The sequence below is a fragment of the Acomys russatus genome, chromosome X (assembly GCF_903995435.1).
Source record: "Acomys russatus chromosome X, mAcoRus1.1, whole genome shotgun sequence".
NCBI lineage: Eukaryota > Metazoa > Chordata > Mammalia > Rodentia > Muridae > Acomys > Acomys russatus.
Genome location: NC_067169.1, coordinates 85968679 through 85996032, shown reverse-complemented (window position 1 = coordinate 85996032; position 27354 = coordinate 85968679). Strand labels below are relative to the sequence as shown.

The following is a 27354-nucleotide window of genomic DNA, read 5'->3' as shown; positions in this document are numbered from 1 at the left end:
CTTTATCTTCATGCCTTCCCTTTATAAAGAATGATTTCTTTGTTTCAACATTAAATTATCTTATTTAAATGTCATTATTTCTAAAGTATCTATTCCTTATTTGTAAACCAGAAAGTAGCACAAGGTCAGCATGCTATTTCTACTGTCAATGCTAAGCTCTTCTGGGTATGTCTGATCAGAAGAGAAAAGTGTTTTCTGGACCTTAGAAATTAACTGGGAGAAACGAAATGAAGCTAAACCTTAGTGGAATTTATTATATGGCCATTCCTCTTAACTCCCTCCCCCCCCCCACAACTTTTTTTTTAACTGAAACTACCCAGAAACAAGACTGAATGAAAAGATTCGTCTGCTGGCATCGTCTCTAGCCCATCTGTCTTCAAGATTAGAGAACACAACTGGCAGAGTGTATGGTATGGCCCAATAGGAATACAATTTAGCACTAAATCCTAAACTATTTCATTTAAACCAGGCTGAACTATTTTCTTGAAAACACATGACTTAGCATCCTACAGATTGAGAAGCTAAGCATGAAGCCACACTGTGCCTAGCTGGAATGAATGTCAAGACAGGAAAACTGTTTCCCCATAGTAAGTGGCCTGACTTTCCTATAGAAGTTCACTATTACAAAGCACTCAATAGTTATCATTAGGGAGCTTCTTGCTAAACGTAAGTAAAATATTGATGAAGTAATGCAATAGTACCTAGTTCATGATATATCTATCATTTCCTCAACTTCTCCATTTTCCTTTTTGGCCAGTTTTAGAGCCTCATTTCTCACTTTCCCAGAGCAAGCCAGAAAACCTCTAAGCATATGGCTAGCAATTTGTAGGGATCAGAAAAGTCCTTTTCCCTCCTCCTCCTCATCCTCTCTTCCTTCTCCTACCTCTCTTGTGTTGTTTTTTGTTTGTTCGAGACAGTCTCACTAGGTAGCCCAAGCTGGTCTTGAACATTCAATCCTCCTGACTGCGTCTGTAACCTAAGTACTGTGATTACAGGCATGCATCAACATATTTGCTAAGAAAGCGTCCCTTTAAAAGAGTTCTATAATGGGGGTGCAGTCCGGGGGTGTTGAATAACATCTGATGGGGAAAATGGAATGTGTTGCCCATATAAGTTCAAAACAATAATCTCAAAACTTCAGAGAAGTGGAGTAACACATTGTAAGAGGCAGAGTGGTGACTGCGTAGGAATGTTATCAAAAGGGTTAATCATCTACAAGAAGACCTCGCCATCTCCCAAGCCTCTTCAAACCGCTTCTGCAATGTGTTTATCGGCTGTGACACATGACATGGTGAACAAACCCAGGCGCGGTGTTTTCTATGTTTACTCCTCTTAATTCTTAGGGATCAAGAAGCAAATTTCTCAACCTCTTTATAGCTTCACCTCTTCCTGCTGAAAATTAAAAGATAATACTGAATAATTTCGCAAGAATGCTATTAGAACATGAGAAGTGCTTCCAAATTACTCTACATTTACTTGATAAGCCCCCCCCCAATAAAGAGGTCTGCCTGACATAATTGGTTAAGTAAAGAAGCAAGAATACAAAGCCACATTAAATAAAAACCATCTGGGGAGCTCATAAAAATCCGATACACGGAGACATCCTGACACTTTTTTTTTTTTTTTTTGTAAAAGCTCTAGCATTCTGGGGGGATATCTTCTTGCTAGTAGCGTACTTAATTATCGAATCATTAGGGTTTAATGAAAATAGTGGCAGTCTAGTCTTTGTAAAAATACAAATAATGTTAATGATTTGGGGTAAGTAAGAGTATAGTTTAAATCCATTAAGGAAACATTAAACTTACCCACAATTTTTATAGAAGGAAGTAAAACTTCAAGGGTTAAAAGCTTAACATGAGACAGATGCATAAAAATCTACAGTGAGAGCACTCAGAAATAGTTATACTAGTAGGGAAAGGGGGAAACTGGGAGAGGGGGTGAGAGGAGAAAGTGGAACATGAATGAGAACCCTCAAATGCATTTTTAGAAACAGGAATTCACAGCAAGGAAAGGACGAACACTGGACCAAGAATGAGATCCTGGGTGCAACGCAAAGCAACTCAGAGTAGGAATAAAAATAATTCCTGCAACCCAAATACCCAGCTCTTAAATAGCTTAATCCAGTTGTTACCCCACAGCCCACATATTCAGAATGAAATGTAAGTTAAACACATGCAAGACCTGTAGACTTCCAGAACTGTTCAACCTGAAAAGCCAGCATCAGGAAGATATTGTTTTATTCACATAATATACCTGTTGGCATGAAAAAGTAATAATGTCACAGGAGGATTTATCAGTTGTTTCAATGATCAGCGGAATCTCAGGCTTTCTTGGTAAGTGGTTCTGGAGATGATTAATGTCACAACCTCCTGGTGAACTGAGGTGTACCGGTTCTAGCCAGTGGTTGTTAAGCTGCCCTGTTCTGCTCCTAACAGCAAAATTGATGGTTCTCTTAACACCTCCTTCTGCAAAACTTAGGGCTATACACACTTCATTTTCTTGGAAATTCATCAAAGAATCCTCTTCCCTAAAAACGTTTTTAATAAAAAGTATAGATCTCGTCCATTCACAATGGGAACATGCAGGATAGACAGGTGAAGCTGCCAGTGTGCGCACGTTCAGGTGGTGTCCTCCCTCCTTCTCTGCCTTCCTCATCAAGTGGAAGCTGTTCTCACTCATGCCTTGTGTAGGATATGGTGAAAATGTTATGAATGAAGCAATCTCCAACTTTTGCCTACCCACCCACCTAAAAGTGCATAAAGAAATTAAAATTGGATAAACTCAAGGCCAACCTGACTACTCAGCAAGACTGTCTCAAAATAAATACAGGTTTGGGACTATAGCTCAGTTGCCTGGCATGTACAAATGCACCCAACTGCCCCTACATGCATGCGCACATGTGTGTGTGTGCGCGCACACACGCGCGCGCACACACACACACATATCAAAACTGGACTGGAGTTATAGTTCTGTGGTAGGTAAGTGCCTAGCACATACACAACCCTGACTTCCATACCCAATATCACAAATAGAAGGGAGGAAAGGAGAAAGGGAGGAAAAAAAGAGAAAAAAAACGGAATGGGGAAGGAAGGGATTAAATCCTTACAGAGATTTTTCTTTTTAGTAATTCCCAGAAACTTTTAACACAAATAGTTTGCTTCTAATCTACTCTAATGAACTGACATTTGACAATTTTCTAAACTGGTAAGACATTCTAAGATGGGGTGACACTAAAGTTACAGAAAATGGAGGTGTGCACAGACATACAATAGACAGAAAATATGTATAATAAAGCCCACACCATGAGCCTACTGTTGATTGCTCCACTAACACCCAGTGGTGCAAATCATGAGCTAACACATGCACAAAATTGTAAAAATAAATAAACATGAAGGAAGGTCAAGAAAATATAAAAAACCTAAAATGCAATGTAAGAAAAGGATAACTACAGATAGAACTTTTCACCTATAGTGTCACACTTAAATCAATGCTCTATTATAGCAGAGGCAGAATAAATCATATGAAGGTATTCTGCTTACTAAAGGATACTAAATTAGTGATAGATCATTTACAGATTTAACGGGTAGTTCTGGTGCCATCTCACTTATCAATCTGGGATAGATTCTCATAAAACCGAAAGACATGATCAATCAAACACCACAGGCCCCTTGTACAATGCAAACCTCCTTGCAGTTCCCTGTGTGGAACCCCATGCTTCATGCCTGGTTCAGGAAGACTCTACCACTGAGTTATATCCTCACCCTCAAGAGAAGAAGAAAAAAAACCTTAAAAATAGTTTAGACGTCTAAATGAATTCTTAATCTAGCATCAATTGTGTTATTTTGCAGTCCAAATGGGGAGGGAATGTAAATGATCCTGGCTATCCATAAAAATGTGAATGATCAAGAATATCAGAGTGGCCAGGTCCTCACAGACCATGCTTATTCACCTGATATGACATTCAATTGTCAAGGGAAGCAATCCAAAGGCTGATAAACAGGTGGAAGGAGCCATGCAGACTTTGCCCTGAAGTACCCTCCCGGGGTGACAAACAGATCTTCATAGATGATGTATTGTGTACAGAAGTGTTGACCAGAATCAGGTTTAGTGTGGTATGCAACTATGTTGACGGTCTGAGGCACATCTCTTTTTGTCTTGGGCTATCTACTGAGGACCTTGGCCCCTGCTGAAGCAATGAGCCTGAAGGCTGGGAAAAACAGTTGACCAACAGTGTGGGGTTTTTTCCGAGCACTGTTTGCTTAACTAAACCTCTGCAAGTTCTTGGAATCTTGCTCTTAGAGGTAGGATTAGGAGGCCTGCTGCAACCTTGTGATTTCCACTACACCCTACTGAACAAAGATCCTTTCCACAGGCCTTCTCCTTAGGAATCTCTTCCTTCTGGATCACAGTGTCAGGAGACACTATATGCTCAGACAGTGGTAGAGAAACTTCAGTCAAGTTTCCACAACATTCTGATTTTGTAACAGCGTCACTTGCTAAGAAGTCTATTTCACCATTTACCTGTGGACTTGCCATAAGTAGTGGTTGGCTATAGGAGACAAGCCTCTCCTTTGGATCTTCCTTGAAATCAAATCTACAGTCTTTTGTTTCTGCCCTTAAGTCCCCCTCCTGGTTCATCGTAGCTAAATATTTCTTCTGCTGCTTTTTTGCAGATGTTCAGGGGGACTTGTGGAAACAAGCTCATACATTAAGGATTGCCAGGCTTTGTCGTCCCTTTCCTTTTGAGGCTGGGTTTGTACTGACACTTCATTTGTAACGTATCTGACTCAAGATATGTCTTCTATTTAATTCTGCTCCCCTTCTGCATCACAAAATAAATTTGTCTTCTTTTGTATCTGAAAGTGTATTGTCATGTTAGAAAAAAAAATTGGAGCTTATGATAAAGCTGGATCATGCTGCCCAGTTGTCTGTTTATCTTAAGGTCCAGTACCTAGGCTGAGGTGTTACACACTTAGCATCCTGATCCAAGACAATCACTTATAAAATCACTACAGGAGATGTCCTCACATTCTCCTAAGCACACAGGCTCCTCCACATTATTAGTGTAGTGATAGCAGCACCACAATTTCTCCCACAGTTGTGCCATAGCAGGCAGGAAAGCACTGCCCACCTGTGATCCCAGGGCTGTCAGCAGCCAGGTCCATGGTGGCTTAAACCCAGATGACCCTTGGAGGCCCACAAGACATCCCCCTGGAGGCATCATAGCATCCCCTTGGAGGACTTGGGTGCCATAGGCCGCCCAGCTGCTAATCACCCTTCTGGGGTCCCACCTTGCAAGGAGTTTCAGAGCCAAGGACACCTAGGGCTGGGTTGCCAAAACCAGCAGTCTATTCTTTTGCCACTGAGATCCACTTAAGACGTGGTAACCTCTAACCACTGAAAAGACTTAAGATGCCCCAGTTCTGATTTGATGAAGCAGAACCTTGGCAGAGTATGAAATAAATGTCACATCAGTTCTGTGCCAAAGTGTCAATTGCTCAGAATTCTTACATGTATGTCTGGTACCTCTGTGAGGTCTGAAGTTTGTGCATGTGACCACAGAGGAAGCTGAACTTCTTCTTTATCCACCTGGCTTCCTTTGCAGCCCTTTTCTGAAAAAAGAAAAGCAATCCTCATGTTTAAGAAACCGTCCAGGAGCTAGGTGCTATATTTGAAGCCCCAGTATTCACCCATCTTTGAGGTCTTTATCCAATATTAACTGAAAACAAAAGGAAAAACTAAGTACATTTGGTTTTGCGCCCCATTCCACTTTAAGGCCTCCCTGGGATTAGCACTGGTCTGAGCTGCTAAGATGTTGCTGCAAGTGAAAGATGGCACTGAAACTATATGGCATCTAAACACATGTGTCGTTCAGATAGAGGCATATGTTTCACAAGTGACTAAAATGTCATCATTGCATTTAAAATACTTTGCCTTTGCAAGTTTCAAACTGGGACACATTTGACATCAGAGAAATAAGGACAAGCAAGATAGCAGATACTTTTTTGATTCAGTCACAATCAGTTCCTAGCTTGCTTACCTTTCTGTGTGGAGACAGTATGTCACACCCTTTGTGGGGGAGTATAGTGCAAGAAAAGCAGGCAACGGGCAGTAGCAGCAGTTGGAAACCAAATGCAGCTTTCTTTTCTCATCCCTAACAAGAACCATACAAGCTCCTCATCCTTTAGCACTTAGTCTGCTCTGAGGAGAACAGAAGGCACGTTTGAGAGTTGAGATGGCAGTGTCGATGATGCATCTCAGTGATGAGAGGGAAGGAAGGAAAGGGGAAGAAAGATAGGGAGAGGGAGGTAGGAAGAGAGAGAGAGATGGGTGAGAGAGGGAGGGATAGATTATGAGGTAGCGACACTTTTGTGTTATTCCCTCTCAAACTGTAATAAAGGAATGCACATGTACACACACAATACACACACAAGTCTATTGGTTCTTTTTGCATCACTGGGACAAAAACACCTGAGAAAACAATGGAGGAAGACTTTACTTTGGCTTCAGGTTACAGTGGCTTCAGTCCACAGCTGTTGGTCTCATGTACTTGGGGCAAAACACAGTGTTGAAGCACATGGTTCTATGGCTTCTTTCCTTCAGGAAAGACAGGAATCAGAGAGCAAAAGGACTGAGGAACAGATAACACTGTCAAACTTGTGTCTCGAGTGACATACGTTTTCCAGCGATGCCACGTTTCCTCCAGTTTCACCACCACTTCCCAAAACAAAACCCAAAGTATTCACCATGGCACCTCCGGGGAACATTTCATATTTGAACATAATGAACAAAGGAAATACATGATCAGAGTAGAGAAAACTTTTAATAGTCAATAACTGTGTTGGGAAAAGCCTTGCTTACAGTTGAATAATGTCAACAGAATACAACAGTTCAATCAAAAAATAATTTAAGCTACTTTTTTTCTGTTTATCAAAAGTTACACGTTTCTTTCTCTCAAAAGAACAAACAAGAAAAGAAAATCAAAATGAACAAACAAACTAAAAAATGAAGTTCAGGGAACAGGGATGTGAGAATGATCTGGGAGGAGTTGAGGAAAGGGAAAAAATTAGATCAAAGTATAAAGAAATTTTTAAATAAAAACAAAGTTAATTAGATACAAACATACATGAAACATATTCCTCAATCTGAACGGCACATGTATTTAGATGCCATATAGCTTCAGTGCCATCTTTCACTTGCGGCAACAGTTACATGTTCTTTAAATGGATTCTGTTTTATCAGGGGACCAGTAATTTAATCTTAGTCACTGTGTGAGGAAAATCAGCTGCTTTCTGTGATGTGTGATGTCATGGCCATCAAACAGAGATGTTTAACTCTCTCATTTCTACTGAAGAAGAAATAAATGTTTCTTTTTCTTTTTTTTTTTTTTCTCCTTTTTTCTTTTTTTTCTTACACAACCGGTGTTTATTTTATTTGTTCAGATTACATCTCAATTGCTATCCCATCCCTGTATCCTCCCATTCCTCCCTCCCTCCCATATTCACCCTATTCCCCTCTCCTAGGTCTATGACCAGGGGGGACCTCCTCCCCCACTATATGGTCATAGGCTACCAAGTCTCATCTTAGTAGCCTGCTTATACTTTCTCTGAGTGCCAACAGGCCTCCCCACCAAGGGGAAGTGGTCAAATATGGGGCACCAGAGTTCAATATCTAAGGGAAGTTAAGTTTCTTGGCATCACTCAAGCTAATGGGCTTCAAAGACTTCCTCACTCTATTCAAGTCTTGCTACAGATGAATTTACAGTTCCATGAACATTTTATGGAGAGTGCCTCTCAGAAATATCACAGATAGGAATTAAGCCACAAATATCTTGTTTACAAAATTGTTCCTACGGTGTTTCTGGGAGTACCAACCAACAAAATGTTTCTTGCCACTAACAGCGTCACGTCACTGTAGTTTGAGCTCATATTCTCCCAAACTATCCAGGACTCAGCTCCCATATGAGCATCACTGATGTGGTGCTGACATGAGAACCAGTGATATCTCTACTGCCTCCTTTGCATGGTGGCTGAGAATAATACCATCATGGCACAAAACAGCAACCTCCATTAGGCTCTCCTCATGGCTCTGTATGCCCCAGCCTTGCCCTGGCCTCTAACAAAAACACTTCAATTCCAAGGGGAGACTCTTACTTCTCTCATGTGATGATGCCTTTAGTCCAAGATCAAAAAGTAGTCTTGTTCCTAGTCATGAGAACTCTCAGGATGAGAAACAAGTACCTCAGCAGGACAACATCTAGTCCCCCAAGTCTCTGGTCCCTTCTGATGTGAGATCTCATATAATCAGGGGTGGCCTCTAAATTTTGCTCTGTAGTGGAGGATAATCTTGCACTCTTGATCTGATCCTCTTTTCTCCACTTCCCACATGCTAGGATGACAGGCATGACCCACCACATAGACTCTGGTCTCCTTCAAATCTTACATTTTGGTATCCGTGCCTGATGGTGTGATTAAGTCTCCACTTTTAAAACATTTTATTTCTTACTCTATTCAAGGTATGAAATGACGGGAAATTTTAGCCTCACCCAATGGAATATTTAGTGCTATGGTTTAAATATGCGCCACCCCCACTCCAGTTTCATGTGTTGTAAACGTAATCCCTGGAGCCATGTGTTAATGGCATTTAGAAGGTAGGACCCTTGGAAAGAGGTTGAATCACACACCCACCAATGGATTGACCTGCACATGGACTTAATAACATGGGTTTTTGGTGTATTGTGGGAGTGGCTTTATAATAGAAATGAACTCTTTCTGATTTGCACACTCGGTCTGCACAGACATGGCATATCTTTCACAAGCTTATGCAGCCAAAAGGCTCTCATGAGATGCTGAATAGGGGCTGCAATCATGCACTTGGATTCTTCAGCTTCTAGAACTATGAGACAAATACAACAATTTCTGAATTATCTAACCTTTGGTTTTCAGTTATAACGACTGAAAATGAACTAAGACAGAAAATGCTATAGAAAAGTGAGGCCATTGATAACAATGACTACCTGAAAATGTAGATGTTTTGAGATAGGGTCATGAGCAGAATATGAAAGAAATGGAATATCAAGGCTAGGAAGAAAAAGAAGAAGAAGAAGAACAACTACTACTGTTACTACTACTACTATACTACTAATGGGTAGATCATCAAGGATGATTCTGGTAAGGGCCCAGAGGGCAAGAATTTTAAAAAATCCTGTAACTTCCTAGAGATTAAGTATTGATGAACTACTAAGGGTCATCAAAGAGAGTCCGCCCCCCCATTCCCGATGAAAGCAATGTCAAACACAAGCGTGAGATACAAGCTGATAAGAATATGGACAGTAAATGCTATTCAGATGAACTCCTAGATGGAAATGGTGGGAAATATAGGGAACTGGCGTGAAGGCCATATTTGTTATTGCAACTTCAAAAATTGGTATATCATGGGTTAGGACTATATGGACTGTAGATTTTAAAATAAATAAGGGATGAATGAGGCTGACAGAAGAAGGTTCTAACTAGTGACGCATTCAGATTAGTGAATGACTACATTTTGTAAGTTCTTAAAAATTAACTTTGTTCTTTGACAATTTCATATTATTCAAATTGACAATTTCATATATAAAATGTATTCTAATTACTTTATCCCCCACCCTTTCACATTGCCCTCTAATTCTTCCATTGCCACCAGTCCCTTTCTTATGTTCATGACTTCTGTTTTGTTATGTGACCCATTTAATTTAATCAGGGTCATATGGGTGACCACTGTATTAATGTTATCCACTGGACCCTGGTGGAGTTATGAGTGGATACACAACTCATGGCAATAACTCACTTTCTCTTTGATTTACCAGTAGTAAATGTGCAACAATGAGAGGTCTAGAGAGCCTGAGCCTCTCCTTCATCCATGCCTGGCTGTTGACAGGCCCATTCTTGTATAGACTCAATGTATATAGGCATTTGCAGTTGCCAAGTCTGTGATTTCAATGGATGTGTCTTGCCCAGAACATGGCATTTTCCATCCATTCTTCTAACATCTGGCTTTACATTCTTTCTGCTCCTTCTTCCATATAATGTTCCCTGAATCTTAAAGGAGATGGTATAAATGTCTTATTTAGGGCTGAACATTCATCCACCACTGCATTCATTAATGTTCACTCAGAGGCAATGCTTCACTGACTATGGATAAGAGTTTAATTTGTCTATAGGTATAAGTGTAACTATTTAAAAGATGATTTGATGCTGCATTGATTTAACTTAATGACAGTATTCAGTTCCCCTAAGATCTATGAAGTCCCATGCCACAGGCTTTTTACTTGGTTTACAATACCAAACATAAACTCCTTCCTATAGAATGGGTCTCAAATCCAATCAGAGACAATTTGATTACCCTCATAACAGGAGTGCCATTACTACGTAAATGGGTACAGCTTGCATAGCAGGTCAGTCTCTTAGTTCATAGGGTTTACAGCTTGGAAAGACTGTTGATGCCGTTTATCTTCCATAGCAGGCTGCATAGCACCTTTTAAGACTATAAGTCCAGCAGGAAGGAAGCTTTTAGCTCAGTTTCAACTTAATTTCTCTATATCTTGCACCTAAGGTGTGTGGCGTTTTCAACATTAAGGGCCTATCATCTAGTTCTGGAGGGAAATGAAGAGGAATTGAAAAAAATATGTGTTGTTTGTGGCGGAGCTCTGGGACTTTTCCTGATGAACAGCTCATAAGGGAGGTATCCTACCTCTAGTACTGAGGCTTTTGTTTAATAACCCACAGCTTCTAAGAACAGCTTTTTCCAACCTCCATGGCTACTTTTAACTATTTGCAATGAAATGAGATAGCAAGGAAATAACCTAAAATAGAACTTACAATTAAAAGGGAAACAGAGCAGAAAGATTTAAAAAATTCACAGCCCAGCCATGTGGTAGAGACTAAAAGAACATTTCAAAAGAAGAAACCAAGAGTTCAATAAAGAGATTAATATGAATAGGACCATCGAATCGAAGACCCAGATATGAATCCATACACCAAAATAAAGTAAGAAATGCACATTAGGCATTTCAGAAATCTTTAAGTCTGCTCCTCCCATTCCAGGTTCAAAGTTTCAGAGGACAGGATGGTTTGACAGACAGGCCAGGGACATGTACACATGCTCACTGCTCAAAACCACCTCAAGTATTGCTTCACAAATTAGACTGCAATACTTCTCAGCCACCCTCACTAAGATTCAAGCAGGATGAAGTGTGGCTCAACCTTCTGCTATGAAAGTGCAAGTTGTACTTGGCAACATGTACCTTGTACTAATTCTGCTACTGCACAGAATACGGTGGTCAGAGACATGGAGACCTCTATCTAGATGCTGTTGTTGTTGTTGTTGTTTTCAAAACGAGGTTTCTCTGTGTAGCCTTTGCTTTCCTAGACTCACTTTGTAGACTAGGGTGGCCTCGAACTCATAGCAATCCACCTGCCTCTGCTGTGCCTCTGCTGAGTGCTGTGATTAAAGGCATGTGCCACCATGCCTGCCTGGCTCTCTCTCTAGATTTCAAAGCCTATTTCAGACAACCTGAAAATCAAGCAGAAAACCATTGCACAGTCATCACGATTATGAACAGCCCTGATTAGATAAATATTGAAAAGGAGTGTGGGGTTAGAACTGTACCAGAGACTCCCCAAGGCAGCAATGCTTCCTGAAACTGAAGTAAGTCTGCCACTGAGACCTGAAAACCAAAAGGCTACCAGGATGTAACACCAATCTGGTAGAGCTATAGTGAGGTGTAACTTTTTAAGGCCTTGAGGGGCTACTCCCTAGCCAATATCTCTAAGAAGGAGTATGTGGAATCAATGGTGATTTTTCTAGAATATAAAATGGAGGGTGATTTTTCCTGTTAAGGTTGAGAAATATGTTCAGCCTGTTAACTGCTTTCGTTTCTTCCCTCTGAAATAGAAATACCTTACAGACAATAATAGTTTATTTTAGTTTGTTTTCTTTATTCATTGAGTTCTGGGGTAATCATGGGAACACTATAGTTTCATAACTTTCCTTTCACACAGTTATGAACCAAATAGGCTCGTTTTATTTATCATCAAAGCTTTTCTGAGTCTGAACCGAAATACCTAGTGATAATTGACATCTTTCAGCTATATGGCTCTAAACTGCCTCAGCAAAATAGAGATTCCCAGTTCCTCTGTTCACACACAAGCTCCTCTTTTCATTCATTACTTAATTTATCTTGCTGGCAAACATATTCTTATCAAGATAGGTGGCCAAAGACAATCATAAAATAATAAATGGCTATTTATACTAACTCCTTTCATACAGTTGATGGCAAACTGGTTACAATGTACTACCACAGTCCCATGTCTATACCACAGTTCTTCACTCCATCCAGAAATCATTATTATGCTGTCTACACTAACATTAGTTATACAAAAATAGCAGTATAGAAAAACAATCAGCCTGTCACTAAAAAGGCAAAAAGGAATACCATCTTTCTAACAAACAAATCTACAAAGGAATTTTATTTTAAAAAATCACATAGAGACCTATAGAAAATGAAACAAGAACCATAGCCCTCTTGAAAGACTGTTTGCATCAAACACAGCCCCAGTCCTTTCTACAATGGTAACTAAAGTCCCAAGGTCACACTGTCAAAATAGAGTTACATTCTATTGTGCAGTATAAGAAACACATCGGTGCGACCATCACTCCTGAAATTTCTCCATCACAATAAAATATGTGCCTGGCTTACTTATTACTTGACTCATTTGCTGTTTTCATGCATGCAAACACACACACACACACACACACTGCCTGGGTTCAAATTCTGACTTCACGACTTCCTAGTTATGTGTCCTTGTTCAAGGCATATAACTGGCTTTTGGCTGAGTTTTCTCAGATGTAACATGAGAAATTATTATACCTATTAACATAATTTAATAGGGAAGACTAAATTCTATTCTTCAGAATGTTCATTATATGCAGAAAGTGTTCAATAAATGCTAACCGTTAGTGTTAGGTTTATCCTTGCTAAGATGCTGCTGCTCGTTGTTATATATGGTGTTGATGTGTTTTAATCTCTTTAGTGAATTAATTGTATTAACTAATTAATTGTGTGCACATACACAAAATATGGGGCACAAATGTACATGTGCATATGTATAGGCCTGCATATGTCATGTAGAGAAGAAAGGTTAACATCTGGTGTCTTTTTCTATCACTCTTCACCTTATTTTTTGAGACAGGTCTCTCCATGAATCAGTTAGGCTAGGTTGGCTGGCCACTGAACTGCAAGGAACTTCTGGCCTCTGACCCACCTGCACTGGGATTACAGGCACATGTCACAATGACTAGATTTTTACATGGGCATTAGTTATCCAGGTCCGTATGTTTCCATAGAACCTGGTTTACCAACTGAACCATCTCTCCAGCCCCACATTATTGAGTTTTATTTAGCTTTTTAAAAGTCAGGAGGACTCTGTGGCATTTTCCTTGGTGTGGTTTGAATACATGGTTTGTTCTCTCTAAATCCATATGTAGAAGATTGACCTCTAAGACAGTATTATTGGGAGGTTCTGTGGATTTTTGAGTGATGGAGCTTACTGGGAGGTCCTTATATGATTGAGGATATGCCTTTAAAAGGGATGTGACATGAAAGCCAGTACTCTCCATCTTGCTTGCTCCAACCTGGACTCATGTTGCCACCTGGACACCATCTGCCACCTTTTCCAGATACCAAACCAATTGGCCATCTTATTTTGGATTTGAGGCTTTAAACCATTAGCTAAATCTTTTCTTTCTATGAATGAATTATCTCACATATTTTCAGAGTAGCATGAAGCTGAGTGATGCAATCATCAAATAAATTGTGTTCATGGTAGTTGTCTAAATCATTAACATTAAATTGTCATATACATTAGCCTTAAAATCAGCTGAAATGATCCAGCAAATCTTACTTCTGATGGTTCTGGGTTTTTTTTAAGTCTGGAAAACAGATTCTTCCCTATCTAATGCCAGTGCCTGTCTCCAAAATAGCTCATGTATCACAAGTACTAGCTACCTATGATTCTGGGTAGGAAGAGGAGAATGGTAATGGATGTGATTAGATACTGGTGCTTTCCATTTCTGTGTAATACAGAGAAATGAAATTTCACTTCTAATAGTTTCTCCAAAAGGTTGAACATTGATTTTCTCTGACATGTGAGGATGGGGAGGAGGGTCAGAGCAGGTGGAAAAGAAGTGATTGCAATTTTGATCAATCTAAGCATAAGGCAGGAGATTCATTTCCCAATGATGCAATCAGGCTAGTTCTGTGAGGAAACGGCCATCAGAGAGGACGGGTCCATCAGCAGATGCTATTGTGGGTATGAATGCAGTGGCAACTGAAAAGGGTCTTTCTATTAATTGCAAATAGTTGGTTCAAATTTTAGAAGGCTGTGATAAATTCGAGCAAGCCCTGCCTAAGTCTGGAAAAATAGGGTCCAGGAAATTCCCAAGTTGCCTATCCTGTTCAGGAAGGAGGTTAAAGGAAGTTAATGTATCACCTGGGTCCCTTGTGAGCAGTAGCTTTGTAAAAGTTTGAGCTAGTCTTTAAAGTGGAGGAGATTACAGGTGCCATCACCTATCCCTCGGTGTCATCCTTTGTCAATAGTGTGTAGGTGCAAATATAAGGAAGGGGATTTATCTCACTCTGTTCACTGGAGGGATGAGCCCTTAGCTGAGCAATTCTATCCTATGCTGATTAATCTAGATGGATCCTAATGTATATTTAGCTTTCAACAAGAATTCCTTGGGCGAATAGGAGGAACAAATGCAGTAAGGTCTAAACGCAAAACCTCAGGGAAAGGCAGGCAGTGAAACTTTTTTAGTGGTCATGTCCTTAGCACACATCAGTGCAAATTCTCAAATTCAATCTAGTAAGCTGATGTACCAGGTTTCTTGCAGATAATATAAACCAAATTTAATTTATTAGCCTGATGATTTCCCTCTCTTCTTCCACCATCCCTGCCAGCTTCTTTTTTATTTCATTAAAAAAATATATGTGAGTTTTAACTGGAAGCCTAAGATCATTCGGCCAGATTTTGTAGTTCAAAGACAAGGCAAATTTAGGTAAGAAAATAAAATCAAATGAATTTTTGCACCTGACCTCTAACTGAACAAAAAGAGCAGAGACAATAGCAAATGCTGACCCTCAAACAAATTTAAAATTAACATATGTCAAACGGTTTGTTTTACTTATCAGTTAACAAGGAAATTTGTAACCAGGGTGCTGCGAATTGAGGCACATAAACTAAATCCTGTGGTTAGCACCTGCTTTTTCAAATAAAAATCTGTTGAAGCATAGCCACATGCAGTCATTTAAGCATTGCCTGTGGCTATTTTTGTGCTACATTAGCAATGTTGTAAGGTCCCCAAAACGCTGAAATCCTCACTCTCTGGTCTTTGACATAAAGAAGTTTGTTATAAACCACCAATAATATTGAACTAAATTCACAGATGTATGCAAGCATCAATTATCTGCCCCATTATCTGTATCCCACCAGATAAGAAATATTTACATTATAATATATAGAGCGGTATTTTTTAAATTTATTCCCTTTACATCCCAATTGTGGGCTTTTTTTTTTTTTTTTAATTAAAGGTATAAACAACCCAAAAACTATAGGAGACAGGACTTCCAATTTTCTGTTTTACACAATGCAAATTTACTTTCAACTTTTCTTGCCAATTGCTAAGAAAAAGCCATTACTAGCAGCTACATTTGCTGTATCTGTAAATGAGGAGGGTGCTTACTGTATGGTGAAGTATAAGGCTGTGGGAAGATCGACAGTTATACTTAAGACACCAATAATTCACTTCTGGAAATCTGCAACTTTATGACAAGACAAGGTGTTCTTTCTGGATGCTATCAGCTAAAATGAAAAGGCTACCAAGAAGAGACTTGATACCCTATGAGCATATACAGGGGGAGAAGGTCCCCCCCAGTCACAGTCATAGGGGAGGAGAGTAAGGGGAAAATAGGAGGGAGGGAGGAATGGGAGGATAAAAGGGATGGGATAATCATTGAGATGTAATATGAATAAGTTAATAAAAAATAAAAATAATAAAATAACCTTTATCAGGAATGGTCCAGATATGTTTAACAATATTTAGTGGTTTGCTATTGACTCCAACCCCACTCCCAGAAATTAGCTGATCAGTCACCTATAAGGATACAAAGGTTTAAGAACCTCCATGAAAAATTTTGATTAACTTTACTCAACAAAACTTAAATATATAAGAACAGCTCCAAGAACGCAGTACTGGTGAAGCTTACTTGGGAGATTTAACATGACATGGATGTGTTATCAAACAAAAGCAGAGATGAAAGCTCTAGGTTAACTTGCATTAAGCAAGAAGATCAGTAAAAGTACATCTAATCAAATGACACACTATTGTTAAGGTTTTGCAAACATCAAAGTTTTATCCAGAACATCATTGACAACAAGAAACAAAGCATACATGTGATCTTAACATTTAGGGGGACAAGACAGGAAGATCTTTTATTTGGGACTATCCTGGGCTACAAAGTGAAACAGTGTCTCAAAAAATTAAGATTTTTGTGGAGTTTTGGGGTTTTTTTTTTTTTGTTTTTTTTGTTTTGTTTTGTTTTTGTTTTTTTTGAGACAGGGTTTCTGTGTGTAGCCTTGTCTGTCCTGGACTCACTTTCTAGACCAGGTTGGCTTCGAACTCACAGTTATCCACTTGCCTCTCCCTCCCTAAGTGCTGGGATTAAAGGCATGTGCCACTATGCCTGGCTAATTAAGTTTTTTTTTTAATTACTTTGCTGGGAAGTGTTTTTGTTGGGATCTTTGTATTTGTTGTGAGAGTTATAGAGACCACATTTGCTGAAAACTTCCTATATTGCTGTATAAGCAGTGTGTATACACAATCTCCATTTATATTATTGACAGGTGTTTTAGTTATGTTTTCAACCATGTTACAAAATATTGAGCACAGAGTACGTAAGTGAGGCAGGAGTACCCAGGCTCCCAGTTTCATGAGGCTCAGTTCACGGCCAAATATGTGTGGTGAAACAGGGCTATTTAACTCATGTCACCCAGGAAGCAGGGTATGGGCTTATGGAATGGGAACAGAGCAAGATATAATCCCTAAGAAATGTTCTTCCCACTTAGTTACCTCAAACTAAGTCCCACCCCCTATTTTCACCATTTCTTAATAATGCCTTCATTTAGGAATCCATCAAATAGTTAATTCTTTGATTATTTCAGAGCCCCCATGATCTACCCATCTCTGGAAATACCACCATAGACATCCAGAGTTAGATTTTACTAAATTCCTAGGTCTTTCAGTCTGATCAAATTGAAAATCCAGGTTGGTCCTTTTCTCTGGACCCTATCTGCTTACCACCCCGGGCACCTTGAATTATTCATAAGCCCATCTATCCCTTTATTTGGAATGTCTCCCCATTTCCGGTTCCTGCTCCCAGTCCAAGTGATCCTCCTATTCCTTTTACAGACACACTTGTGTTTCTTAACTGATGTACTCACCAAAAACATCACTCTATGTATCCAGAAGGAAGTCTTTTGTTACACACTATGGCACAGGTATGGAAGATACATCAATTCAGACACTAATAAAATAAAGATGATGCCCTAACAAAAAGCCCCAACAGCTGGGATACTGAGTGGAGGAGGCTGACAATGGTGATTTGCACTTATCCTCCCTCGATCCTTATCTTCTCTGAAAAGTGTGGCTGGACAGAGTTCTTGGAGTAAAGTCATTGAACCTGGGGCACTGGAGAAGCTCACAGAGGCTGATTTCATCCATTCTTTGATTTCAATTATTACTATCAGCTGAATATTTTCACAGCCAAAGCATCAAACTTGGTCTTTTCCTTCATGACTGGTGCTTCAGTGCCGTAATTCCCAGCTGTTTGTCTAAACAACTCTACAAACTGAAACTGAATGGTAACAGCCCTGAACCTACAAAAAAGTGAACTAAAATAAAATGATCTTAAAAATCCTTAAATTTACTTTTCATTCTATATTCACCATCCATTTGAATTTTGTTCCTATTGATATGATAAAAGACCTTGATGGGGAAAAAATCAACTTAGGGAAGAAGAGACTTATTTTAGTTCACAATTGCAGGGTACAGTCCATTGGTGTGGAGAAGTCAAGACAGTACAAACATTAAACAGTCCCATCACATCCACAGTCAAGAGCAATAGGTGCATGCATGCTTCTCTCCACTGTGACACAGCTCAGAATCTTCTACCTACAAAATGGCTCCATGTACAGTGAGTGAATCAACTGGGAGATGGGCATGACTATGGGGAATTATTCTGATGATGTTATTTAATTCATGTGGAGTGACCTGTCCACTCTGGGCGGTGTCATTCCCTCTCAGAGAACCTGGACTATATGCTTAGACAAAGGGCACTGAGCACTTGCATGTATTTAAGAGTATCTTCTGAATGAAGACATAATGTGACCAGCTGCTTCAGGCTCTTTCTGCTTTGAATTCCCTGCCGTAATAGCCTGTGCTTGAACTTCGAGCTAAAATAAGCCATTCCTTCCTTAAACTGTTTTTGTCAGGATATTGTATTGCAGCAACAGAAAAGAAAGTAAGACACTCGTCAATAAGTAAGGGGGCATTTTCCTAAATGTGGAGCTTCCCTAGTCTGCTGTGTTGCACAACAGCACAGAGCACATTGCTAGACACACATCAGGCTTTAGCAAAAAGGAATTAAGTATCTTATTCTAAAACTAATACTTGAACTCTCTTGTTACAAACTCTACTTCCACAACTTGGATGAATACAAGTTCTTTTATTTGGGGGCCATTTTTCCAATCCCAGTTGAGAAGGTAGATATTTCAACACTCTTTGTAAGACAGGTTGACTGTGAACTCATGATTCTCCTGCGTGTCTCCAAACTATTGGAATTAAAAGTATGTGTCACTCCACCTATCATCTCTAAGTAGCTTTGGTTTACGTATCCTTGATGACTAAACATTTTGAGCAATTGTTATGTGTTCACTGTGGAGGTGGTGTACTTTTTGGTAAGTGTAATTTTATTTATCTATGTGTCTGAGTGAGTGTATGTGCAGATGTGTGTGTGTAATACCTGTAAAGGTCAGAAGATGCCATTGGATCCTTGTAGCTGGAGTTACAGGTGATTGTGGGTCATTCAACATGAGTACTAGGACCTGAACTCTAGCCCCTGTGATTGAATGCCAAGTTGTGGTGACCACTGGACAATCCATGCAGTACTTTCTTGTGCTTCTTTTGAGAACTTCCTATGCAGTTAAGTTGTCCATTTTTGATTAGTTGATCCTAGACCCCATCGAGTTGACAGTGAACACTGGTCATCAAAAGGAAGAAGCATACTGTAAGATAAAGAACAATGTGAGACAGCATCAGAAAAGTAGCTACCCTGGATATAACTTAGAGGCCACGATATTTGAATAGGCAGTTGAGTGGAAGACATAGTCACTGCAGACTACTCTTTTTGGAAAAGTTTCCCTCTCTGGTCTCAGGTAACTAGAAAACCAAGTAGAGGGTCAGAATGCTCCTAATTAGAATCAAATCGCTCCCAAAAGCTTTTCATATTTCAAGCATAGACAGTCTCCTTTCAGCTCCATGGCTAAACATAATCATGGGCACTGTTTTGGGTCTTGGCCAGGCCTGTCAGCACTAACAAGAACAGAAAGAAAAAGAAATGAAAAGTATAAAGAGCAAGGAAGAAGTGGGTGAGAGGACAAGTTGAGCAACATGTTAGAAAGCAGAGCATTCCTCCACCCTCACCCAGAGAAAACTGTCCAACAGGGTGTCACCTAAGCCACTATCTCCTAATCATTTTAGATAATGACAAAGATTGAAAAATGTCCCTACTTGTAAAAACAAACAAACAGACTTTCCAGATCCGAGCTCTTTTATTCCTGGGCAGACGATGACAACTTGCTCACTTTCCATCTCTCCCCACTCCACAGCTTTATGCCAGTTGTGTTTATGTTCAATTCCAGGCCCACTCAGACCTATTTCTTACTGAGCCTGTAGGCTTATGTTAATTTCTGAGATTATTCTTTCCTATGTCCAATTTATTTTATGACTCGAGTTGTTCACTTCCCACTGTTTTGTTTGTAGCTTCTCTTTCTCAATGTTTTACAATGTTTACTCCCTTTTCTGTCCTAGCAATTGATGACCTATAACTTTCAGAGCTACTCAGTGAGGAAAGCAGGTTTCCTACAGTCGGCTTCCCTCCAGCTAACCCACCCGCCTCCGCCACTTTTCCAACCACCCCCTATTTTGAAATTCCTTATACAAGGTGAGATGAAGGCAAAATTGATGAAAAACAGTAACTCATGCTTTTGTAAGATTGGGAGTACCTATATTTTTACTGTTTTTTTAAAAATAAAAAGAAAGTATTAATTAAAACTATTTTTTTATTTTATGTGAATCCCAACTGTTCCTGATCTTTTCTCCCCAGCAAACATGAGCTTTGACACTGCCCTCTTCTTTTCCTCAAATATAATATCAGTATTTGCTCCTCTGCTAGACTGGTACCCATTCTATACTCAGACTTTTGCTTCCTTTCACCATCTCAGTCCTTCTTTACCTTCTAGTTCTTATGAGTCTAGTGAACACCCTCACATTTCTTCTTATTTTCATTTTGAGACATAATCTTCTGTAACTTTATTGTCCATGTGTGTGTGTGTGTTATTATATATTACATATTGCCATTATAAATAAATATAAATTATATATATAATGTCCCTTGAATTTCTTGTGTCCCTGAATTCAACTCTAAGGTGCTAAGATTACAGGAGATAAACCCTATCCAGGTTCTGGGAATTGAAACCAAGGCTTTGTGCATGCTAGACAAGTACTCTACTAACTCAGCTATGACCCCAGAACCTCTTGCCTTCTCTATTGACCCAAAAACAGACTAATCCCCCAAAGATATACTTTCAAGTTGGAAGAGTGTTGTGATTCATTGACCAGATTTTATGCATTTCTCTGAGTGTGCTCCAGAATACATAAAAATTCTGCTATAGCTATCATTACCACCAAACATCATATCCTAGACACAGCAGTTTTATCACAGATCCTTTTGTCATTAACAATGCTGTCCCAAGCCTGGAATTCCTCATTAACAGTCTTGCTTCTTCCTGATAACACCTAATTCTTTCTACCTTCCTGAACCTAAAAGAAATTGAATTAATCATCTCTGTCCTTTAGTCCTCTAAAGCCTTATATGCGGACAAAGTCACTACCATTTGTGAGAGTCTTTTCTTTTTGCCATTATGGTTTTATTTAGTTGCATGGTCTTCAAAATACTAGCTTGTCTTTGTCTTTTCAAGTCAATATTCCACCAGCCCCAACAGCTTAATTAAAGCTACATATACAACATCATGAACTGTTATGGGCTTCACATTCTCTTCACCTCAGCTCCAGAAGGCCAGGACCAACATCCTCTACTTCTTTGTTTCCCCTGTTCTGTTAGATGAAACTGGATATTTGGTGCTAACATAAATGTAAGCACTGAAGTCAAGAGGTGCACTACCTGGCTTAAATTTTGTCTCTCATACTGAAAACTGCATAATCTATGGTTTGTCCATCAGCCTCTCCCAGCTTTGTCCCATGGGAAGAATATTTACCAACCCAGGTTACTGTGGCTATTAAATAAGTAAATATGAATAAAATGCTTAGGAAAGTGTGTGAGAACAATGCAGTCCACAAACCTTAACTGTTTGGGTGAGTAGTCCCAAGAGAATGAAAACTTCAGTTTCTGAGTTACTGATGGATGCTCCTTCATGCTCCTAACTGTAACCCTGCCCTCTGTATTTCTCATTTCTTGTGTGTAGGTTCCCACTCTGATGATGGACACACAGTTTTCTGAGTTCACACCAGACATCACTCCCATCATGTTGGCTGCCCATACCAACAACTATGAAATCATCAAATTGCTTGTCCAAAAGAGGGTCACTATCCCACGGCCGCACCAGATCCGCTGCAACTGTGTGGAGTGTGTGTCCAGTTCAGAGGTAGACAGCCTGCGTCATTCAAGATCCCGACTGAACATCTACAAGGCTCTGGCAAGCCCCTCACTCATTGCCTTATCAAGCGAAGACCCCATCCTCACTGCCTTCCGGCTGGGCTGGGAACTCAAGGAGCTAAGCAAGGTGGAAAATGAGTTCAAGGCTGAGTATGAGGAGCTCTCCCAGCAATGTAAGCTCTTTGCCAAGGACCTGCTGGACCAAGCTCGGAGCTCCCGAGAACTGGAGATCATCCTCAACCATCGAGATGACCACAGTGAAGAACTTGACCCACAGAAGTACCATGACCTGGCCAAGCTGAAAGTGGCAATCAAATATCACCAGAAAGAGGTAAGCTGAGGCCATCTGTTTCATGGAAGCGTAAAGCTCTCAGTGACCAAAGCACCATGTAAGACTTTAAACATATGGGTGGTTGTAGAGGCCTCACAAATGGTTAGACCCATCCTGTGATGCAGGCAGCCTCTGTGTATTTCCTTTGTAAACAAAAGAGTACTCAACTGATTCCTTGAATGGAATGCATTTTATCATTCAACAAATACTTGTCAAGTGCTATTCTCAGTGTTTGGAATAAAGAGGATACACACCAGTCCTCCTTAGTTTGACATTTTTTTGGAAGTTTAACTTTAGTGTAATTGGATAAATAAGTTGGTAAAGATAACGATCTTCATAATCTACGTTATAATATGAATATACTTAATCACTGGTTATTTTACAGTTAAAAGCACTCTTCATGTAGGATCTTATGAAACTATACAGCTATTCTATGTCAGACACAAGTAAATGAAACCTAATTTTATCTTCACTATATTATCTATGGCAAGTGAATTTAATATTTTCATGACAAACAAAATCCCTCAAATTCCTGGAAAATGGGGCTGGCTCCATGGTTACGAACACTTTTGTGTCTTCCAAAGAACCCAGGTTTGGCTCCCAGTGCCGAATGTGACTCAAGACCATCTGTAACTACAGTTCCAGATGATCCAATGCCCTCTTCTGAACTCTGTGGGATCCAGGCACATACATGATACATATTCATAGATGCAGACAAAACACCCATACACAGAAAATAAATAAATCACTCAAACACTTTAAGAAAAAATAAGTAAAGGCATATCGTTTATGTGTCTTAACAAACTGAGGGAAAAATACATAACTTTTATTTGTGATTCTTAAATCTGTTTTCCTTAGTTTTGGTGGTTGTGGGGCAGTAAGGGGTTACACATGCATGTGCATTTGAGGTGTTGCTCTGACCGTCTTCCTAAGTACTGAGTTCACAGACATGTTCCACAAGATCTGGCTCAGTAGTTCCTTTTTTTTTTTTTTTTTTGTCCCTTGTGATTCTTCATTGGTAAAAGTTTGGAGTTTTGTCTTTATAAACAACTGCCTATCTGAAGAAATTGTTTTTCATCTTCTCAAAGTGAAACTCCATCCATTAAATAATAAATTATTACTCTTTCTTCCTTACAGATAACCACATCCAACTTCTTGTCAGTATGTGGGTGTCTTAGTTAGGGTTTCTGTTGCTGTGAAGAGACATCATGACCACAGCAACTCTTATAAAGGAACACGTTCAATTGGAGCTGGTTATAGGTTCAGAGGATTAGTCTATTGTCATCATGACAGGCAGCCTGGTAGCATACAGGCAGACATGGCACTAGAGAGGCAGTAGGAAGAGAAGTGGCTTTAAAAAGGGGGAAATGTCCCTTGTGATTCTTCCTTTCTCCTCTAGACTTTTAATAGTACTCTTGTGTGTGCATGTGTGTGTCTGAGTTTGTTCACACACGGGTGTGACATATCATGTATACACTTGTGTGTATAGATGTAGTCACTCATTCACATACCCAGGGATCAGAGGACAATGGGTATTGTATGCCATCACTGTCTGCTTTATTCTCTTGAGACAGTGTCTTCTGTTGAATCTCAAGCTGGGCTGATGGCCAAGAGACTTCTTATCATCCTGCCGGCCATATCCTTCCCTCTGCACCCAGCACTGTAGTGAGAAGCATACACAGCCTTTCACAGCTTTTTACAGGGGATTGGGGTATTCGAACTCAGGTCCGCATATTTACACAGCAAGTGTTCATACATGCTGAGCCACCTCCCCAGCCTAATTATTAGTTTAAGTGGGCCCTATGCCATCATTTGTTGGAACAAATCCATCTGAGAGTTACATGTTGAGAATTCATAAAAAAAAAAGTTAGAGACATTTTTAAAGGATAGCTTTCCCAATGACCTTAACACTCTGAAGAAGGGTGGTGAAGGAATGGGGGGAAATCTCACAAACCAGAGGCATTGGAAGAGCCACAACCTCTATGTGAGAATGAGAGATGTACTCAAAAGGGAAAGAATGTATAAACAGTCAGCCAGGCATGTTGCTGCATGCCTGTAATTGCAATTCCAATCATTTATTGGCATATCCACATTTCTCCTACTGGAGAATGAATATTAAGTGACATTGTATTTAAGCATGGATCTCTGTGTTTTTATTTTATTTGATGCAGAATCATAGAAGACTATCTTGAAAGTAAGAACAGACAGAGATTGAATTATTGGACAATGTTACAACTGTTAAAACTTAGGGGACCATTGGAGTTAATGCATTTTGCATTGTCAAATAGCTACAAACCTATGAGAGACAGAGAATGTTATGACTTGAAGGTAAATTGTGCCCTACAGGATCATGTTTTAGGTCCTTTGTCCCAAGCTTGTGGCATTATTTGAAAGGTTGTAGAGCCTTTGGGCAAGAGGCATTATGGGGCTATACTTTCTACTCATCCTGGCCTTGGTAGCTGTTTCCTGGTACCCAGGCATGTGAGCACCCAATACCATAGACAGCTGCTCTCCTCATCATGTCTTTCTTATTCTGGTTAACTGCAACCCCCTGAAACCATAAGCCAATACAAACCATTCCTCCTTTAAGATATTTCTATTGGGTATTTTATAATGGCAAAGAGAAAAAACTAGTTCTGTATTGCCATCAGGAACAAACTCTTAGCTTAACATGGAAGATACCTCATTATTCTCAAAAGGGCTTTTTTCACTGTAGTTTTTCCTCATAATTATTCCTACTAGGATTCAAATAGGCTTTTCAAAAGAATTTAATTTGGTGAAAAACTATGCTCCAAAGAACAGAATCCAATTCCAAATTATAACTTTTAAATAAAATAGTAGAATGAGGAAGTTGTTGCATCTTAGAAACAGGTGCAAACTATTGAATAATCCTCACGTGTCAATTCAATTTTCAGGTGTTTTCATACTGACATTTGTTGGTATGGAATGCCTTCCGAAATGTCACAATTTCATTTATTCTAACCCATTGTCAGACACACCAAAGATTTTACAAATTGTATTATTTCATTTGTTCCTTTGTACCATTAGAAGTAAGCAGAAAATGTATAATCTTCATTTTACAAATGATGAAGAACCATGCTCATGAACGTCTCAAAGACCATCTGACAAGTCTGTAGAGAGTCAGACTCTTGGTGCAGCATTCTCATTGATTAGACTCTGTGACCTTCTGTGGAACAGAGGCCTTTTCTGGCAGTTTGGTAGCCTAGACATTACTACTAGATAATTGAAGGTGACTACAAGTTCTTTGGTTTTTAAATCAAACTTTATTAGTTAAAAATCTCTTAAAAACAATTAAGCACTTTGGAACAGTAGTCAATAAAGATCATAAGTGATTATAACCTAATAACTTGAAGAATTCATTACATATAAGGATGCAGATATATAGTTTCAGTGGCTTCCATACTTCAGCTAAAGCATAAGATTTGTACTATCTACTTCAGGGTCATCTCCCAGCTTATCTCCCTTGATTTTTAACACGTTTAAGTTTATCTCAGAATATAGAGCCTTGCTCCTTCTCTATTTCTCTACACCACACAAAATCTGCTTTTGAAATTAACCTCAAGAAGATCCAAAAGGGGGCTACTTGGGTAATGGGCTACCTACTCATGCCACTCTCGTTGAGGAGATTCAACCTCTCAATCTGAGATATCCAATAAACATATTATTAGTATCTATCCTTTTAATTGAACTCTCTATCTTCTTAATCTATGGCAATTACCAACTAGCTACTTCTATCAATATCTTAGGGTTGGCTAATTCTCATAAAAGCACAGATGAACTAACTCACCTAGAAGGGAACCCCACTTCAAACAACTGTGTTGACTCTTAGCAATTTAAAATGTTCTCTCTACTGAAAATACCCTCCCCACTTGCTCTTGTTCTTAAGAGTTTTCTCATTGCTAAGCTTGTTGCTTACTACTTTAACTCTATTTCTAATCCCATTCCATAGAGCAAACACACTTGATGCAACAGTTCATTTCTTTAAGTGGAGTTACATCTTAACAGTTCTTAAGAACATATAATTATACTATCAAGGCAAATACTGAAGTGCAAGAGGCTAAGCAGATCCACATATTATGAGCTTGCAGCATCTTCTTATTCTGACATTTAAGAATAACACTGTCCATTATTGTTCAGTTTAAGTTTAAGGTTTGGTCTTGTTGCAAAGTCTAGAGTAGACTTACAGGTTTCTGTTGTTATAACCTGTTTAAGTTAATTGCTGTTCTGTGCTATGTAAAACACAGTTTTTACAGAATCTCACTAATGTAGTATAGAATTGTTCTAAAACTCATATTCTAGAGTTCTACTTGAATTACTATCTATCATTTAGAGTGTCCCTCTTGTTTACAGAGCCTTACTTGCTCTTTCTCAGGTAAATTCCTCACCAAATAGAATTTATAGTAGACAGGTGGCCTCTCTCTGGATATTTTTCCTGATTTTGTTCCATTATTTATAATTTGAGTTCTGTTTTGACAAATTTATACTCCTTCCCCTACGGTTCAAATACAGTTCTTTTGTTGTTATTATTATTGTCAAATGATCTTATTAAATGTGGACATAACCTTACTGTTTCACTAATTATAATAATTATTATTCATTAACATTTCCTATTGGCTTGGAAAAATAAACTATTTCTTCTTGCTTTCTCCAATCTGTTTAAGTTAATTTCAGCACATCACCTATTTGCTTCTTTGTCTGCACTTGTATACCTAGAATCTTTTCTATATTGAGAAAATAAGATTCAATTTGCTTAGGCAATAGTCTTACAGTACATTGCTCACTATAATATGCAATTAACCCCGGTAATTACATTAAGCCTTCTAACTATTTGTCTTAAACTCGGTTATCTACAAGAAGATATGCACAGCCACTTCTTCTTGTAGACCATCATCTTCAGGCTGATGACATAAGTGCCTGACTTTCCATTGATGAAGTCTTTGTTGGGCCATGTCTTGCC

The 27354-nt window shown here is 39.2% G+C and overlaps 1 protein-coding gene across 1 annotated transcript in view; it reads left to right on the top strand.

The window, feature by feature from the left end:
• Trpc5 (transient receptor potential cation channel subfamily C member 5) overlaps positions 1–27354 on the top strand; it is a 259616-nt gene that overhangs the window by 139841 nt on the left and 92421 nt on the right. The window contains exon 3 of the mRNA XM_051142246.1: positions 21855–22376. Within this exon, the coding sequence (XP_050998203.1) occupies positions 21855–22376 (522 nt within the window). The remainder of the gene's footprint in view (positions 1–21854; positions 22377–27354) is intronic.